Source organism: Schistocerca americana, chromosome 9, assembly GCF_021461395.2.
Source record: "Schistocerca americana isolate TAMUIC-IGC-003095 chromosome 9, iqSchAmer2.1, whole genome shotgun sequence".
NCBI lineage: Eukaryota > Metazoa > Arthropoda > Insecta > Orthoptera > Acrididae > Schistocerca > Schistocerca americana.
Genome location: NC_060127.1, coordinates 159,384,820 through 159,404,286, shown reverse-complemented (window position 1 = coordinate 159,404,286; position 19,467 = coordinate 159,384,820). Strand labels below are relative to the sequence as shown.

At 39.3% G+C, this 19,467-nt stretch overlaps 1 protein-coding gene across 1 annotated transcript in view; it reads left to right on the top strand.

Moving 5' to 3' along the window:
• LOC124550961 (lysosomal-associated transmembrane protein 4B-like) overlaps positions 1-18,916 on the top strand; it is a 226,160-nt gene extending 207,244 nt beyond the window's left edge. The window contains exons 5-6 of the mRNA XM_047125777.1: positions 4,861-5,017; positions 17,210-18,916. Coding sequence (XP_046981733.1) covers positions 4,861-5,017; positions 17,210-17,442 — 390 coding nt within the window. The 3' untranslated portion in view covers positions 17,443-18,916. The remainder of the gene's footprint in view (positions 1-4,860; positions 5,018-17,209) is intronic.
• Positions 18,917-19,467: the final 551 nt, after the last annotated feature.

The following is a 19,467-nucleotide window of genomic DNA, read 5'->3' as shown; positions in this document are numbered from 1 at the left end:
CAAACCTCTCTCCCAATCCGAAACCTCTATCCTATGCAAAGGCCTCACCTTCAGCCTTACTCCCAGATTCAACCAAACAGCCCTCATCAAAGATTTACTGTCCTACGCTCGTTGTCACTGCTGGAAGGATCACTTTGCAGAAAAATAATCCTAATCCTACTCCTAATGATACAACTCCCCAAGACACTATGCAAATCGAACCCTGCCTGGAACAGTTCCATCCTCCGTCACAGTGGGACCCATCTCCTCTTCCTCAAAATCACCCTCTCCAAACCTTCCAGAAATTTCTCACTTCCAGCCTTGCCTCTCAATCTTTCTTGAAAAACCTTAATCCTACTCCCAACATCACCACAGCTGAAGCCCTAGCTATCCGTGATATGAAGGCTGACCGATCCATTGTAATTCTTCCGGCTGACGAGGATTCCACGACCATGGTACTTGATCGTCGGGAGTATGTGACTGAGGGACTGCGTCAGCTTTCAGACAACACTACATACAAAGTTTGCCAAGGTAATCCCACTCCTGATCTCCAGGCGGAGCTTCAAAGAATCCTCAGAACCTTAGGCCCCCTACAAAAACTTTCACCTGACTCCAACAACCTCCTGACCCCACCAACACACTGCACCTCTAACTTCTACCTACTTCCTAAAATTCACAAACCCAAACATCAAAGCCACCCCATTGTAGCTTGTTACCAAGCCCCCACAGAATGTATCTCTGCCTACGTGGATCAACACCTTCAACCTATTACATGCAGTCTCCCATCCTTCATCAAAGACACCAACCACTTTCTCGAATGCCTGGAATCCTTACCCAATCAGTTACCCCCGGAAACCATCCTTGTAACCATTGATGCCACTTCCTTATACACAAGTATCCCACACCGTCCAGGGCCTCTCAGCAATGGAGCACTTCCTTTCACGCTGACCACCTGCCACCCTACCTAAAACCTCTTTCCTCATTACCATAGCCAGCTTCATCCTAACTCACAACTTCTTCACTTTTGAAGACCAGACATACCAACAATTAAAGGGAACAGCCATGGGTACCAGGATGGCCCCCTCATATGCCAACCTATTTATGGGTCACTTAGAGGAAGCCTTCTTGGTTACCCAGGCCTGCCAACCCAAAGTTTGGTACAGATTTATTGATGATATCTTCATGATTTGGACTCACAGTGAAGAAGCACTCCAGAATTTCCTCTCTAACCTCAACTCCCTTGGTTCCATCAGATTCACCTGGTCCTACTGCAAATCCCATGCCACTTTCCTCGACATTGACCTATCCAATGGCCAGCTTTACACATCCATCCACATCAAACCCACCAACAAGCAACAGTACCTCCATTATGACAGCTGCCACCCATTCCATATCAAACAGTCCCTTCCCTACAGCTTAGGTCTTTGTGGCAAACGAATCTGCTCCAGTCCTAAATCCCTGAACCATTACACCAATAGTCTGAAAACAGCTTTCGCTTCCCGCAACTACCCTCCCGATTTAGTACAAAAGCAAATAACCAGAGCCACTTCCTCCTCCCCTCAGACCCAGAACCTCCCACAGAAGAACCCCAAAAGTGCCCCACTTGTGACAGGATACATTCCGGGACTGGATCAGACCCTGAATGTGGCTCTCCAGTAGGGATACAACTTCCTCAAATCTTGACCTGAAATGAGATCCATTCTTCATGAAATCTTCCCCACTCCACCAAGAGTGTCTTTTCGCCATCCACCTAACCTTCATAACCTCTTGATTCATCCCTAGGAAATCCCCAAACCACCTTCCCTACCCTCTGGCTCCTAACCTTGTAACCATCCCTGGTGTAAAACCTGTCCCATGCACCCTCTCACCACCACCTACTCCAGTCCTGTAACCTGGAAGGTGTATATGATCGAAGGCAGAGCTACGTGTGAAAGCACCCACGTGATTTACCAACTGACATGCCTACACTGTGAAGCCTTCTACGTGGGAATGACCACAACAAACTGTCCATTCGCATGAATGAATGGACACAGGCAGACAGTGATTGCTGGTAATGAGGATCACCCTGTGGGTAAACATGCCTTGGTGCACGGCCAGCACATCTTGGCACAGTGTTACACCGTCCGGGTTATCTGGATACTTCCCACTGACACCAACCTATCAGAACTCCGGAGATGGGAACTTGCCCTTCAATATATTCTCTCTTCCCGTTACCCACCAGGCCCCAACCTCTGCTAATTTCAAGTTGCCGCCCCTCGTACATCACTTGTCATTCAACAACATCTTTGCCTCTGCACTTCTGCCTCGACTGACATCTCTGCCCAACCTCTTTGCCTTTACATATGTCTGCCTGTGTCTGTATATGTGCGGATGTATGTGTGTGTGTGTGTGTGTGTGTGTGTGTGTGTGTGTGTGTGTGTGTGTGTGTGTGTGCATGTGCGTGTGTGTGTGCGCGAGTGTATACCTGTTCTTTTTTCCTCCTAAGGTAAATCTTTCTGCTCCCGGGACTGGAATGACTCCTTACCCTCTCCCTTAAAACCCACATCCTTTCATCTCTCCCTCTGCTTTCCTCTTTCCTGATGAAGCAACCTTGGGTTGTGAAAGCTTGATACTTGTGTGTGTGTTTGTGTGTTTTTTATTGTGTCTATCTACCAGTGCTTTCTCGTTTGGTAAGTCACAGCATCTTTGTTTTTTTTGTATATATTTTTCCCATGTGGAATGTTTCCCTATATGTGTGTGTGGTCTTTTAAATATGTCTGCTTGTGTCTGTATGTGTGGATGGATATGTGCGTGAGTGCAAGTGTATACCTGTCCTTTTTTCCCCCTAAGGTAAGTCTTTCCGCTCCCGGGATTGGAATGACTCCTTACCCTCTCCCTTAAAACCCACTTCCTTTCGTCTTCCCCTTTCCTTCCCTCTTTCCTGATGAGGCAACAGTTTGTTGCGAAAGCTTGAATTTTGTGTGTATGTTTGTGTTTGTTTGTGTGTCTATCGACCTGCCAGCGCTTTCGTTCGGTAAGTCACCTCATCTTTGTTTTTTTTTCTATGTATATATATATATATATATATATATATATATATATATATATATATATATATATATATATATATGAATATATATATATATATGAATATAATAGAGGGAAACATTCCACGTGGGAAAAATATATCTAAAAAGAAAGATGATGAAACTTACCAAACAAAAGCGCTGGCAGGTCGATAGACACACAAACAAACACAAACATACACACAAAATTCTAGCTTTCGCAACCAATGGTTGCCTCGTCAGGAAAGAGGGAAGGAGAAGGAAAGACAAAAGGATATGGGTTTTAAGGGAGAGGGTAAGGAGTCATTCCAATCCCGGGAGCGGAAAGACTTACCTTAGGGGGAAAAAAGGACAGGTATACACTCGCACACACACACATATCCATCCACACATACACAGACACAAGCAGACATTTGTAAAGGCCTTTACAAATGTCTGCTTGTGTCTGTGTATGTGTGGATGGATATGTGTGTGTGTGCGAGTGTATACCTGTCCTTTTTTCCCCCTAAGGTAAGTCTTTCCGCTCCCGGGATTGGAATGACTCCTTACCCTCTCCCTTAAAACCCATATCCTTTTGTCTTTCCTTCTCCTTCCCTCTTTCCTGACGAGGCAACCATTGGTTGCGAAAGCTAGAATTTTGTGTGTATGTTTGTGTTTGTTTGTGTGTCTATCGACCTGCCAGCGCTTTTGTTTGGTAAGTTTCATCATCTTTCTTTTTATATATATATATATATATATATATATATAATAGAGGGAAACATTCCACGTAGGAAATATATATCTAAAAACAAAGATGATGTGACTTACCAAATGAAAGTGCTGGCAGGTCGACAGACACACAAACATACACACAAAATTCAAGCTTTCGCAACAAACTGTTGCCTCATCAGGAAAGAGGGAAGGAGAGGGAAAGACGAAAGGATGTGAGTTTTAAGGGAGAGGGTAAGGAGTCATTCCAATCCCGGGAGCGGAAAGACTTACCTTAGGGGGAAAAAAGGACGGATATACACTCGCGCACACACACACATATCCATCCACACATGTACACATGACCACAGTCTCTGGCTAGCCTTGACAGCCAGAGACAGTGGTCATGTATTTGTGAATTGTGTTTCTGCATGTATGTGTGTGAACATTGCCTATTCTGATGAAGCCTTGTTTTGCTGAAATCTGTGTTTGACACTCTTTCTGTTGTGCATATCTGCGACTCAGCATGTCCACTGTATGGCGAGTAGCAACTATCCTTTTCATACTAATGTTTGTTTTATCTTGAAGCAATATCACAATTCTCTTGTGCTCTGACATTTTTAAGCACAGATATGACACTGCAGAGCGATTGTCAACTGTCTAACTAAAAGAATAATGAAATGCTTTTTGTGTGACTCAAATAATAATGAGGCACACAGGATAGAGGTTGCATGGGGTACAGCCCATTAGTTCCAGTTCTACTCATACATGTCTATGCAAACATCATTGCTCGTGGTCGACAATCTGGATACCTGGGGTCTCAGCTGTATTTTGAAGAGTGGGTGAAATGTAGCAATCAGCTTTCATGCAGTTCAGTTGCTCATAAGTGACTTCTGTGAGGTATGACATACCTGAATTAAATTTTAGCTCTCTTTCTCACTTAACTGAAGCTATTATCTAAGCTAGAGGCTGTGTTACATGGATTAGCAAGGCTTCTTAAGGGGTTTGTTAATTTTTGTCCATTGTACTTAAATCATTGATAAATTATCTCAGTGAAGTCTGGTGCACAACATTTGCTTTCTAAAGATTATTTTGGGTAAATAAATTATTACTGAAGGCCATCTGAAATTTTTATTTGTTTTCGTTCCAGGAACGTTACGGATTTGTTTTGCCATGGATGATCATAGAGACCCTGATCGTCGCTTCAAGCTCTGTAGTCATGGTGCAGGTCTCCTCAGCTTTCCTATCTGACAAAGAATTCTATGCAGCTGGTATTGTTGGCCTTTTATTCTGCTGTGCATTTGTGGGTGAGTATACTGTGCTGCTGCAGTTGCTAATTTGGAGATAATAAGTTTAAATGTGAACATTTTTAGGTTAGGCTTTACCGTGACTGTTACTGACATTAAATGAAACAACAATTTCACTGTTACCAGTCACCGTTTTATAATAACAGACATCAATTTGAAATTTATCGGAAGCCTACCACAACACATACCACAATCCACAACTCCCCCTGCCACCCCGCAGCACACAAAATGGCAGCATTCCGGTACATGATTAATAGAGCTATCCAGCTACCACTCTCAGAAGATAAATGTGATCAAGAAATTGAAATAATAAAACAAACAGCTATTGAAAATGGTTATAACAGCTCCATAGTAGACACCCTAAAACACTCAATAATGGCAAAGGAATCACAACACGAAAAACAAAAAGAAAATAACATCTTCCATACAATCCCCTTTCTGGGTAACATTTCATACCAAATTGCCAATGTCTTCAAACAGAAAGGCATAAGCATATCCTTTACAACAGACAACAAGATTGGACAGAAGTTACCCCACAACATCGGCACACGAAACCCACTTCATCACACAGGTGTGTACAAAATTGAATGTTTGGACTGTGACTGCTTCTACATAGGCCAGACAGGCAGATCATTTGAGATTAGGTTCAAGGAACACATGGCAGCACTAAAAAACAAAAAATATCACACATCAGCAATAGCTACACACCTGCATGAAACAAAACACCATGTTAACAACACAAGTATTAGCGTCCTACACATCCAACCAAAAGGCAGAAAACTAGACATCCTTGAAACACTCCAAATATACAAACATCAAATGAAACAACCAGAATCTATCTTAAATGACAAAAATGACAATATTTACAATAGTATCATCTCCGTTTTCAGCAACTGCCTACACTCATAAAAATGCACACACACACACACACACGCACACACACACACACACACACACACACACACACACCTAATATTTACCATAAATATTGACAGCTGCCAAGAGTACGAGAGATTGACCTCATTCACAGATAATTCATCACACCAACAGCTTGTACCCCTTGTCAGCTTAAAACTGTATGTACATCAACTACTGGCACAAATGTATATCCATCTGCATATTTTATAGCATTAACCTATGTATTACCCCAACCTTTAGGCAGCTAATATATGCAACGTGCAATCTTAAGACTCCTTGCCATGTAAATGTTTCTTTCAATAATCACTCTTTCCTCTCTCTCTCTCTCTCTCTCTCTCTCCCTCTCTCCCTCTCCCTTTCACTCACCCACACACACACACACACACACACACACACACACACACACACTTTTCTCCCTCTCTACCTCTCCTTCTGTCTCCAGCCCCTCACTTCACGTCTGTTAATTAACCCCAATCAAAGAGTGTAATGTATGTATGATTTTACTGTTGTAGCCAATATGATCATTGTAATTATATTCTGTAACATTTCACCTAATTGTTATCAATAAGTATGAAGTTTAAGCCATTTTAACATTTCACCTGATTGTATAAACGAGTACGAATGTTTGCTGTTTTAACTTGTCAGAATTGGATTTATATACCACCTGAAGTACACACATATATTTGACACCTCAAAACAAACACTGCCAAATGCTTAAAGCAATTATTCTGTAATAATATTGTTATGATGTATATTCTTAGCACTTTGCGATTATGTCTTCACTTCTGCTATACGAACTTTGCACCCAGCTGATTCCAGACACCATATTTGTTTACAAATGTGGCAGAATACATGTGATGTGTTACGACAGCAAAAGGAACCTGTGATCACTGAAGGTACTGTAGTTTACTTATTTAATGTTTACCATTAGATATCAGTTTAATTTTTCGTCAAAAGTTATCCTAAACCATATTCTGAAAGAGTGTCTCGTTTCTCCACTAGGCAGTGCCACAAGTTCCTCCAAAAATCGTAACACGACACACACACAAATGTAATACTTACTAATGTAAATCCACCCGATGATGGAGGTTTAAATCTTCAAAACGCGTCGTGGAAATAAATAAAACGGTGACTGGTAACAGTGAACTTGTTGTTTCATTTAATGATAATAAGTTTGATATTATTTGAATATTATAGCACAAGGGTGGTTTGATAAGACTGATAAAAAAGCAAGAAGAAATATTTGTTTTATAAACAACTCATCTTACTTCTTGACATAGTCTTGTTTGAGGAATATACACTTGATCCTCAAGCTTTCTCATCCCATCAGAAAGATAGGTTCTGTCCAACTCTGCAAAATACTAATTGATTGCAACTCTTACTTCCTCATGAGATACAAGACAAAGATTCTCAAATTAAGGAATGGAAGAAGTCACTGGGGGGTGGGGGTAAGTCTGGTGAATAGGGTGGATGAGGAACCAATTTAAAGTCCAATTCATGCAGTTACATCATTGCTATTCCTGATGTGTGGGATGTTGCATTATCCTGGTAAAAGAGCATTTTTTTTCTTGCTATCCTTGGTCTTTTTTCAACCAACGCAAATTTTAAATGATGCAGCAGAGAGGCATAATAGTATGCTATTGTTGTTGTTGTTGTGGTCTTCAGTCCATAGACTGATCTGATGCAGCTCTCCATGCTTCTCTATCCTGTGCAAATTTCTTCATCTCCCAGTACCTACTGCAACCTACATCCTTCTGAATCTGTTTAGTGTATTCATCTCTTGGTCTCCCTCTACGATTTTTACCCTCCACACTTCCCTCCAATACTAAATTGGTGATCCCTTGATGTCTCCCTTCTGCTAGTCAAGTTGTGCCACAAACTCTTCTCCAATTCGATTCAATACCTCCTTATTAGTTAATTGATCTACCCATCTAATCTTCAGCATTCTTCTGTAACACCACATTTCGAAAGCTTCTATTCTCTTCTTGTCTAAACTATTTATCATCCACGTTTCACTTACAGTGTCCTATTATGGTTCCTTTTTCCAAGTAATCTATGAGAATCATTACTTGGGAATCCCAAAAAGCTGTGGCCCTTACCTTACCAACTGACAAAGCTGTCTTTCCTTTCTTTGGCACAATTTTTCTTGCTTTTGTCCATTTTCTTTTTTTTACTTTGGTGTGTAATGGTAGATCCAGATTTCATCACTGGTCACAAATCAGCACAAAAAGTCTTTTAGATTGTGATTAAACATTGCCAGACATTGTGCGCAAATGTTGTGCTGGATGCACATATGGTCAACTGCGAGTAGCTGCAGCACCCATCTCACACACAGCTTCTCTATAGCCATTTCTCCATGCAGGATATTAAGCACTTGTATACTTGAGATGCCCACAGTCTCAGCAATCTCACAAATTTTTATTTGGTAGTCTTGTGTTACCACATCATGGATTTTGTCAATGGTTTCCTCTATGGTGACTTCAGTCGGATAGCGGGAGTGCACATAGTCTTTGGTGTTTGTCCAATGATGTTTAAATACATTAATCTAAAAGTAAATAGTCTTCAACGATGGTGCAGAGTCTTCATGAACCTCATGTAATTTGGTTTTTATTCGTGTGTCAGTCTACCCCTTCAAATTAAAAAGTTTAATAACAGAACAAAACTTGGTTTTCTCCATTTTCAGTCGCAGTTGACCACTGACCAATCCAGACAGCTTTTGACTGTCAGCTGTATGCTGTACATTGTTGAAATTTTAATATGGTACTTGGAATAATGAAGCTTATGAACCATGATGGCACAACAAAAATGTTCTACTCTTTCATGGAAATTTACCAGACTTATCAAAGTACCCTTCGTATTTATGAAAATGGGAGCTATCCATCAGATTCTGAAAAGAATTTTATTGTTATATTTCTGAAAATTACTACACTATCATTCTAGTACCACTTGCATTAAAAATACAAGTGTACTTCGTCGAAGAATGGAAGAGGAATACTGAAAATAAATTGGAATAGAAGCAGTTCAGTTTTAGAAGCAGAGGCACTTGAGAAGTGGCCTCGGCAGTAATACTGATAATATTATTTATTCCACCCCGCAATTCTATGCAGTAATTTACAGCCTTGCAGCATTGTGTTTTTTCATTTCATATGTACTTGGAATGTGCCTGGTATTATCACATCTCACTCAACTGGTACACGATTGATCATTTTGTTGTTGATGATGTGATTCAGCATTTAAGCACACTTTTTGATGAAATTTGCCTGAGTTCAATATCAGATATTTTGAGACAAGGTATGGAGACTGTAACCACAAATATATACCTGACATAGTAATTTGGTTTAACTTTTCATATATTCATATCAAATATGTTCAAAGGAGTGATGTGCATAAGAAGGACTTTAAAAAACTGGTACGTGACTGTCCTAACATGGGTCCAACTACAAGCCTTAAATAGCATTTTAACAATACAATACATAGTGTTTCATTATTGGAAACATAAATTTTATGAAATTACATACAATTATTTATGAGTTTGCCAAAAATCAAGTAGAAATTGAGTAACATACATCTCCAATGTTCTGTGCAAATAATCTCATTAGTCATACAAATATATTACAGTAAAATTGTATAAGATTACATTTGTCCGAAATAGTGCATGTTAATTTTAAAAGTGCTGGTAATTTATAATGTGTAAAACAACTCTAATAATAGTTTGTAATATTCGTACAACATAAAATGCACTGAACAATTCCTCTTTACTGTGAGAATGTTACATTATTAACTCTTTGGAGACAAGCTACTTAGAAGAATACTGGGCTTAAGAAACCAACCATTTATGCTGTTTCTTAAGTGTTTCTGGCACATATGTAACTGATGTATCTTAAAGTGTAATACATACTAAAAAGGGCCAAACTTCAACTTTAGTTCTTTGATGGATTACAAATTTTAAAATAATGATGACAGAAAGTACATAATAATCTTCCCAAGAAAAAAGTGAGAGTTGAGTTTTTGAGCAATTTATTCCTCTTGAGATCCCAAAATTTTTTGCTCACTCAACAAATATGATATATTTGTATCAGAATTATAGCAAACTGCAAAACCTAATGAGTAGATGCACAAAATTATATCAGTGTGATGGCATTGGTTCAGTCATTCATGACAGTAGCTGTTACGTTCACTGATGTTTCTTTCAAAACAATTCTAGAAATTGACAACAGAATGCGCCAGCAGTCAAAGGGCTGGTTCTGAGATGTGCATACACTGTTCTCTTATGAAACGAGTCCAGTTTTTGAATGGTACGTAGCTCACACATCAAGAAAATTGCACCTGGCCTATACTTGGGCATGGTCTTTTTAACACAAAGTTGTGGCCCAAGCTTGATCTCCAAAGTGTTAAATACTGGAAATGTTTATATCCTTACAATGACTACATGTTTTCAGCATCAATGAATTTCATAGTTGTATCAGTTGTTTGATCAGAAATTACTTAAATGTGACTTGTTATAAAAATATCATCATTACTGTAAGGAATATACAAACACAACTAACTTCAAAAAGTTGCCTACTAGCAACTTTTACAATGCACAATACAGTTATCATATTCTTGTGTTGACACGGTATCAGTGTATTTGGAATGTGTGGCTGCAGTTTGCCATGTTACATACTGTTGTATTTTTTTAATATAATTTATGCGCATATGGTTGTCTTGTTATTTAAATTTTCTTCTCTTTTTTTGGATGAATTATGTAGTGACTTGTTATATCACGGAAGTGAAAGTTTGCCTCCTATGAACATAATCTGTTATCACCACACCATGGCTGTCCCAAAAACCACACAGAATCAACTTGCCTGATGACGTTTGGGTCTTTGTCATTTTCAGCAGTGGTGAAGCTACATGTTTCCATTGCTTGCTTTGTTCCTTTGTGTCTGAGTAATAGTAACACACCCAAGTTCACCCACAGAGGTGAGGTTGCTAAAGAAGTCATCTGGATTGGTCTGACACATCTGCAACATAGCCCCCAGCACTTAGTTTCAGTGGGCCTTTCGAATGGGGTGAGTGGTTGTGGAAACCAGTGGACCGCAACCTTCATCATGTTCAAAAATATATTGAAGCAGTTGAAAATTTATTTGTGACACTCACTTTTGTCATTACTGCCCCGACCTTGATGAGCTCATCTTCAGGCACCAGGGCCTCCAATCTTCTTGTGATTCCTGCCTGTTCAGAGAGAGATGGCCTGGCACTTTGTTCATTCAGACTTGTTGGACCACACTAGAAGTGTCTATGCCAACTAATTATTGTGCCTTGTGATGGTGTATTGTTGCCACACACGGCCAACAACTCAGTGTGGATGGTTACACTGTTGTTCCCCTTCAAAGACAGAAACAAAAATCCCCGCAATATTCCACTTTACCAACGGGCTGCACCATTGTGTTTTGGCTCATCTACTAGCATTTTGTGGTATTATGGAGTAGCAGGAGGAGGCAAGAAACATCCTTGAATAAAAGGTTCTCAGTTTACTTGCCACATCAAATGTTATTTTTTGAAGTTATAATTAAAAAATATTATGAATATCTGATATGTGATGAGTTGTTGCCATTAATCTTTCTATTATTTATTATAAACAGATAACCAACATGTGGATCACGACTTTTTATTTATCAACAACCAGTTTCAATTCGCACTGGAGATCATCTTCAGGCCTACAGTGTAGAAAAAAGGCAATAATTATGTTACAGAAGTGTCACATTATGAACATGTGTCTCACGGATAATAAAAGTAACGAACGACTATTACGAATACACATATACCTGGCACTGCAAAGTGCGGTTTGTTAATGTCATGTGAAAATAACATAAAGAACAGGGATGTCATGGGGAAAAAATTTTTGCAGTCACATGACATGTATGTATGAGGTCTATTCAAAAAATTCCAGAACTTTGTCCACAAAATTTTTCTATGCTTACCTATTACATATTGCACATGATCTCCTTTGAAATACTCTCTTCCACAATTGATACACAACTCCCAATGCTATTTCCACTTATGGAAGCAGTCTTGGTAAGCCTCTTGCTGGATAACACAAAATGCTATCTGAAAATTGTCTTTCATCTCATCTATAGTTGCAAATCTTCATCCTTTAATGGGGTTTTCAACTTTGGAAATAAATAAGTCCTCAGGGCCAGGTCTAGAGAGTATGGTGGATGAGGCAGCACAGTGATTTCATTTTTTGTGAAATAGTTACGCACCAGCAGGCATGAATGTGTGGATGCATTATCATGATGCAAATGCCACGGATTGTCTTATGACGTTTCATGCTGTTTCCTTCTCACATTTTCTCCTCGCAGGCGTCACAACACATCCTGATAGTACAAGCAATTGACAGTTTGTCCCTGTGACAGGAATTCAGGATTAACAATACTTCACAGTCAAAGAAACCTATCAGCGCACGGCTTTGACATTTGACCTGGCCTGATGAGCTTTTTTTGGTCTTGGGGGAACCTTTCCAGCACGCTGTGAAGAACTGAACATTGCTCTCGACATCATAACTGTAGACCCAGGTCTCATCACCAGTTATGGTTCTCATAAGAAAAATCTTTCTCATTTGTGTGATCCAAAAGTTCTTCACAGATTGTTACAAGGCAAAGGTCTTGACTCATAAGCTGTGGGATGAACTTGATGGCAACAAGATGCACTCCAAGATGCTGGGTCAGAATTTCATGACGTGATCCAACTGAAATGTCACATTCTTCTGCAATCTCTTGGGCAATCAGTCTTCAATTAGCATGCACAATTTCATTGATGTTCCTGGCACGAGTGTCATTGGTAGATGTCAGAGGGCATCCTGAACGAGGGTCGTCTTTAACTTCCATCTGACCATTTTTAAACTATGTGAACCATTTGTAATTGAGTGTGGTTTAATCGCTCATCACCATCGGCTTTCTGCTTCATTTAGTGAGTCTCTGTAAAGATTTTCTTGAGTTTCTTGCAAAATTTAATGCAGACATGTTGTGCCTCTAACTCTGCCATCGCGAAATTTCCAAACTGTGTGACACAACATTCAAATTAAAACAGCACTGAAAACTAACTAGCAGGTATACAACAATGAAACTACCAGCAGTTACATATTAAACATAGGCATGTGCAGGGACTCAGCTTCATTTCACTCCAACACACCATTCGAGCAAAATTATGAATGTCAAAGATGAGTACCTTAAAACAGTGTAAAACTATTCCTCCATATATAAGTAAATTGAAAAATTAATAAAAACTCAGACTTAAAAGTAACATTAATGTAACACATTTCAGCATAAATCACGCATTCTAAAATAGTAGGTGAAAAACGAATGTTATAATCCCACTGACAGGACACAGTGCTCTGTACATTTCTGTTCTTGTTTACATTTTTTAAAGACAGTGCCAAATCACTGAACATATATAAAAATTTACAAATTTGCCTACGTTTTAATGATGAATAAAGGAAATACACTTAGGACTCTTGCTTTAATTTAAAATGGAGGGAATAAATTGGAGACTGATTATGGAAGAATCATAGAAAAACTGAAGAGAAAGGGGTGCAGTTACAAAATAAACGTAGTTATGTTTAAGTAAATAATTAATACAAATTATAGAAGTAATAATAGTTTGTGAAGAGTGTGGTCGCTAGAAACACCTGTCAGTCAAAACAGGCTGACTGACGGGTGATATAGTAGATCGTTTATGCATATCACGGGCTGCAGTATGTGCTGACCACCTTCTGCCATGGCCAACTGATAAACTGCTGGGAAAAATACCACAACACCAAGGAGCTGTGTGACATAAACAAGAGTTGGCTGGCATGTTACTACATCTGGAAGATGATGTCTATTCAAATTTCACAGAAGTCGCATAAGAGTGGCGCTAGTAGCTTTACAGTGAGGATGCAAATCAGGTTTGTTTAAATACATGCTGCAACGGTCGTGAGCATTAGTTGCCTTTGAGGTTGCTCATGATGAGTTGATGTTAGTCAAGACTGCCTTTAAGGGAACAAAGACACCATTGTCAGCATCTCACTGACTTTGAGCAATGTTGTGTAATAGGGCTACCAGAAGCTGAATCTTCCTTCTGTGGTACTGGAGAAAGGCCTGGCAGGAATGTTGCCATTGTACACGATTGCTGGCAGTTGTGATCACGAGAATGTACAGTCGCAAGAAGACTAGTCTCTGGACAGTCAGGTGACACTATCGAGAGAGAAGACAATTGTGTTTGGCGTCTGTCTCTGGCACATTGTACTGCAGCAATTTTAGCAGCAGTTGGAACCCCAGTGACACAGCTAACTGTTACAAATTTGTTACTTCAAGGTAGAGATGGGTCATTTGTGAACTAATGGGTTCAAAGGAATGGTTCACCAAAATGAACGGAAGGAGCGAACTTATAGTTTCCGGGAATGGGAAATGGTCTGTCTCACATGTCAGTCGGTCTCGTTCCAGCCTCGGTCCCTTTCCCATCTGTGTCAGTCTCGGTCTCCTTCGGCCGGACTCATCCTTCTTTTGTTTGGCCACTCGTAGCATTTCCACTGCAGACTGCTCCTAGTTAGTTCAGTATCGAGTTGTTTTTTTTTTTTTTTTTTTTTTTTTTTTTTCCACTGAGCATGATCATTCTAGATATGTTTCAAACCTTTTTTGGAACTCTGTACTTTGATTCTTTTTGTATTCCATTCAGCATCCATGACCTGTGATTAAAATGTATTTTATAACTATGTAAATTACGTAAAAAAATTACATGGTATGGAATACATACATCTTTTCAGGTAACAAAAGGGCATATCAGCTTATTTCACTATTTTGATACACAGCAGAAGGCATACTTATAAAAAGGCAAGATTTTTTGTTATTACACATGCAAAGGAAGTCAGCACAGCACACACGAGTGACCATTTTCCTTGTTTTTTTCCCAAGGTAAAACAGCACGTTCATTGTTATAGAAGGCAGACTAACTTACAACCAAATGAAGCCTGCACTCCATAATCGAGTGTGTAGTGTCACATTTTGTGAATAGAATATGGTGACTTCTACAATATTATTTCAGAGGTACAGGGTGGTGCCAGAAAAATTGACCGTGAGTGCTAAACTACTCTCTGTCACCCACCAGTCATCATCTATTGTTTCGAAGTTGTTGTTTGCATTAGGTTATCTGTTATTTCTTTGCTGCCTAATTATTACATGTTTATCTATTCTGCTCATAGTGGTCAACAAATCGTGCGTAATTGGCGAATAGTCTGTACTCGGGGCCTGTTTTTCGTGCACCACCTTATATTACTTCACTGTGATCACTCACATAATGGTACAGTTTGCTTAATGAAAGGTTTTGTGGAATTACTTCTAAAAGTGTGTGAAAATTCTTGTTGCGTACACAACTTTCCCACTAGAGCGCGCCCCGCTAAGCACAACAGCGCAGGTGCAGCGCTCATCCATCTCCGCACTACGAGATGGCGCTGTCATAGAGACGGACCAAATTGTGCTTCCGCCGATCCGCGTATTAATGTGTAACACAGCCAATGAGATTGCTGCTAACGTAGAACCTTTTCTCCTCACGGATCACACTCGCGCAGTGATACCTGAACGTGCGAGGTATTATAACGAGTGTACAGACCTCCGATTAGTCAGTCTGCATCAGGCTGCATCAAGCTGCATCAGGCTGCATCAAGCTGCATCAGGCTGCATCAGGCTGCAGTCGCGTTTCAGTCTGTGCCTAATAAGATTATCATATTCCTGTACATAGCCATGAAGAGAAATGTATAGACACTTTGTCAAGTATCAGAGATATGTGAGAATACGATTAATGTACCAAGACCAAAGAAACTTCAGATTGTCAATTGTAAATAGCATCGAGAATCAAATTAAGTAAGGTTTATGATTGTTATTATTTTAATAAATGTGTGTGAAAATTGATCAAGTTCTGTTTAAAGTTGGTCGCCGTCAATCTGCTACTCTAAGCGTGGAAGTGGCATTTCTATCGTCTGACCTAACGGCAGAAGATAAACACGCCACGATAAGACCATGGGACACTTGCCTACTTTGCTAGAACGACATGTCAAATAATCTGATGGTGTGTGTACCGAAGGTCTTACAGTATGCATACCACAATTCTGTAATTAATAAAAACTCTGTACTGCAAAGGGAAGGCAAGTGCCCCTCTTGGTGCCTTCCATCTTCAGTCACCTATGCTACTAATTTTCAATTTTTTGTAAGAACCATATACCGCACACAAATGAATGGTGAACGAGTAAAAATGAATAGTTCCCAAAAAAGAATGATCACAAGTGAACTAGTTTCCATGGATGAACAAGTTTGCCCATCTATATTTCAAGGTCAACTCTGAACCAGGTGCCCTGTAGCTTGCATTCCACTGACCCGAAACCGCTACCATTTGGGACTTCAGTGGTGTCAGGTGAGAGTTCAGCGGAGAGAAAAGTGGAGGTCTATTGTGTTTTCTGATGAAAGCTGGTTCTGACTTGGTGCCAAAGATGGCTGTACGTTGGGTAAAAGGGAGGGAAGCCAGTTGAGGGCCTGCAGCCAACCTGTCAGCATGCTAGACACACTAGACCTACGCCTGGAGCACACTAGACCTACACTTGGAGCTACTGTTGTGGTTATCCCATGCACCCTGACTACAAATTTGTACATCAATCTGTTGCACTGCAGTCACGAACTGCATTTAGGGGGCGTTTCCCAACAGGATAATGCTCACCCACATACCACTGTTGCAACCCAGTGTTCTTTACAGAGTGTTGACATGTTGCCTCGGATTGCTCGATCACCAGATCTGTCTCGAATTGAGCACATATAGGGCATAATTGGATGATAACTTCACAACCAGCATTAACCACCCTTGTACTGACCAACCAGATGAAACAGGCACAAGCTGACATCCAGCAACTGAAGGACACAATGCTTGCATATTCTCGTGCTTGCATTCCACAGACAGTTACACTGATTATTAATACACTGGCATATCACATTTGCAATAGCTTATCTCATTGTTACATTAATGTGTGATCTTGCAGTGAAAATCTCTTCAATATGTTACTTAGACAAATGTATTCCACAAATTTCATTACTCTACAGTAACAATTTTTGGGGGTTGCTGTATTTTTCCATCAGCGTATGATGAAGACATTTGTTTGCAGTACTAGCTAACTAATATCCTTGTTGAATGAAGGAGTCTAATCATCCATTGCTATTAACCAAGACCTAGAGAGAATTGTGCTTTCTGACATTTTTTAAATTTTGTTTTCAGTCGTCAATGGATATCTCATTCTGGTGGTGTACAGCTTCTACAGGAGCCTCCGAATGCAGCTCAGCTCCAAGCAACTGCTCATAAATGAGGAGGCACCCGAGGAGAAGGAGAAGGAAAAGGAGCAGGAGCAGGAGAAAGAAAAGCCCAAAACAGGTCTGGACGCTGTCGTCTTCACCAGGCCAGTGCTTCACCTTGGCGGCAAGGACAACTACTCCTCACTCAGTGAGGCCTAGATTTTGCAACAAGATGGATGTCCCAGCTTGTTTGTTCTGTTACTTCCAAACTTAATAATTTGCTGGGAATAAAATAACAGATAATTTTATGTACATTGAAGTCGCTTGTTAACTGCAGGAGGGGAAAAAAATACTGAAATTAAGATCACTACAAGCTACTTCAAATGGAACCTAAGAAATTACAGTGGTGTCTGCATTGTTTTTAGGGAATTATCTGACTGCATTGGTGGCATGTTTACCTGGAGATCATTGCTGTTTAAACCTGTTTGTTGTTTAGAAGATATATGTCAATTCACCGTATGCTTTATCACTGTAACATTGCTGTCATGGTACTAAAATTTAACAATACCAGGATCAGGAAATACCCATTGACTTCCAAAAATCAGTTAAAAAAAGAGACTTTGTGAGTAACATATAGGTGTGTATGAGTTTGCTAAACATTCCATTTCAGTGCAAGACCTGTCTCACTGGAAATAATTATTAATTCCTACACACCAATTTTGTGAGTAAAAGTGACTTATGTTTTTTTTTTTTTTTCACTGACTTGGTAAGAGTTCTTAGACAATGTGGTTTTGACCAGCCCAATAAAGTGACTCCTGTATGTCACCGGGTTTTAAAATTACTTACACATCAACATTCACTCCGCAGTCTTAGGCATAAAATAGTGTACAGGATTGCTGGGGGCTAGAAATGTGTTGGCTGTTGATTTTTACATGAGTCAGTCGTTCTTACTGAATTATATTACTAAAATCCTGGGAGATACTGCCATGTGGAAAATAGTGGAGAGTACTATTTTGGAAAATTTAATCCTTGAAATTTTCACAGCAGAATGTTTCACTGTGTATTGGGAATTATCAGTAGGTGTGTAAAACAATATTATTTAAGTATGACTTACCCTTATTGCTTTGACAATGGGCACTTTCTCCACTGAGAAAAAGTTTGAGCTGACCAACTCATTTGGGAGTGGTCTCCAGATAACAAACTAATTTTTTCTCATACATCTGCTATGTTTTCTATTTTTGTAAGTGTTTTGTGAACTATTGCACCCAGTAATAAATATGAAGATAATGTAGTGAACATTCTCACAAGAAATTCCAGTATTTAAATATAGTTTGTTACATTAGTCTCTACTAAAGTATTTCATTAATATTTCATAACTCTGATAAACCAAAGTCTGGTTGATAGTATTACCGTAGAGCTTTGCACAGCTTGTACTACAGCTTTTAGTTTTTTTTCTTTTTTTTGTGGGGCAATCTTTACTGAAGAATGTTGGTGCACTTGCAATTATTTTAATTTTTAGAAATCTGACTCAACTTAATAAGTACATGTATTACATACATAATATATGCAAAGAATAAATGCCAAGTATTTTTGTAATATTGTATTGTTACAAGCTTACATTTTCTTCACCAATTGTATGTAATTTGTTGTGATGTATCTCTCTTAATTAAATACATTATTTTTTTGTTCTACACACACTCCATATTACTTTATTGAAAAGGTGTTCAATTTTCTTGTATACAAAGTATGAAGCCAGGCAACCATGCTATTATAAAATTTAATCATAGATTTTTAAATTAATCTTAACAGTATAACTAACTACCATATCAACTTCTGCTGACTAAGTTCTGGGTGGAATCCATACATGGAAAGAGTAAAGATTGCCACTTGTTCTTTATTAGAAGTATTACAAGGGCCATACTGAAAGTTTTTATTTTTGTTTTTCAGACAAACCAAGTACATCATCTCAATCTACATTCTTTCTATCACTGTTTACAGTTTTGTACCCCAGTCGGTAAAAATGGAAGCCTTATAGCATCACATTGTTGTCTGTCTGACTGACTGATTAAAATACTTTTCCCCAGGAACCGGTAGACTTATCAAGTTGAAATTTATGTGATATGTAAAGGTTTATGGTCCCTTGGTGGTATAATACACTTTGGCTTCTGAGTTAGTGCAATCAAAATATATGGTCATTTATGTCACATACAGACTCACTATTCAAACCCTGCATGGTTCATTCCA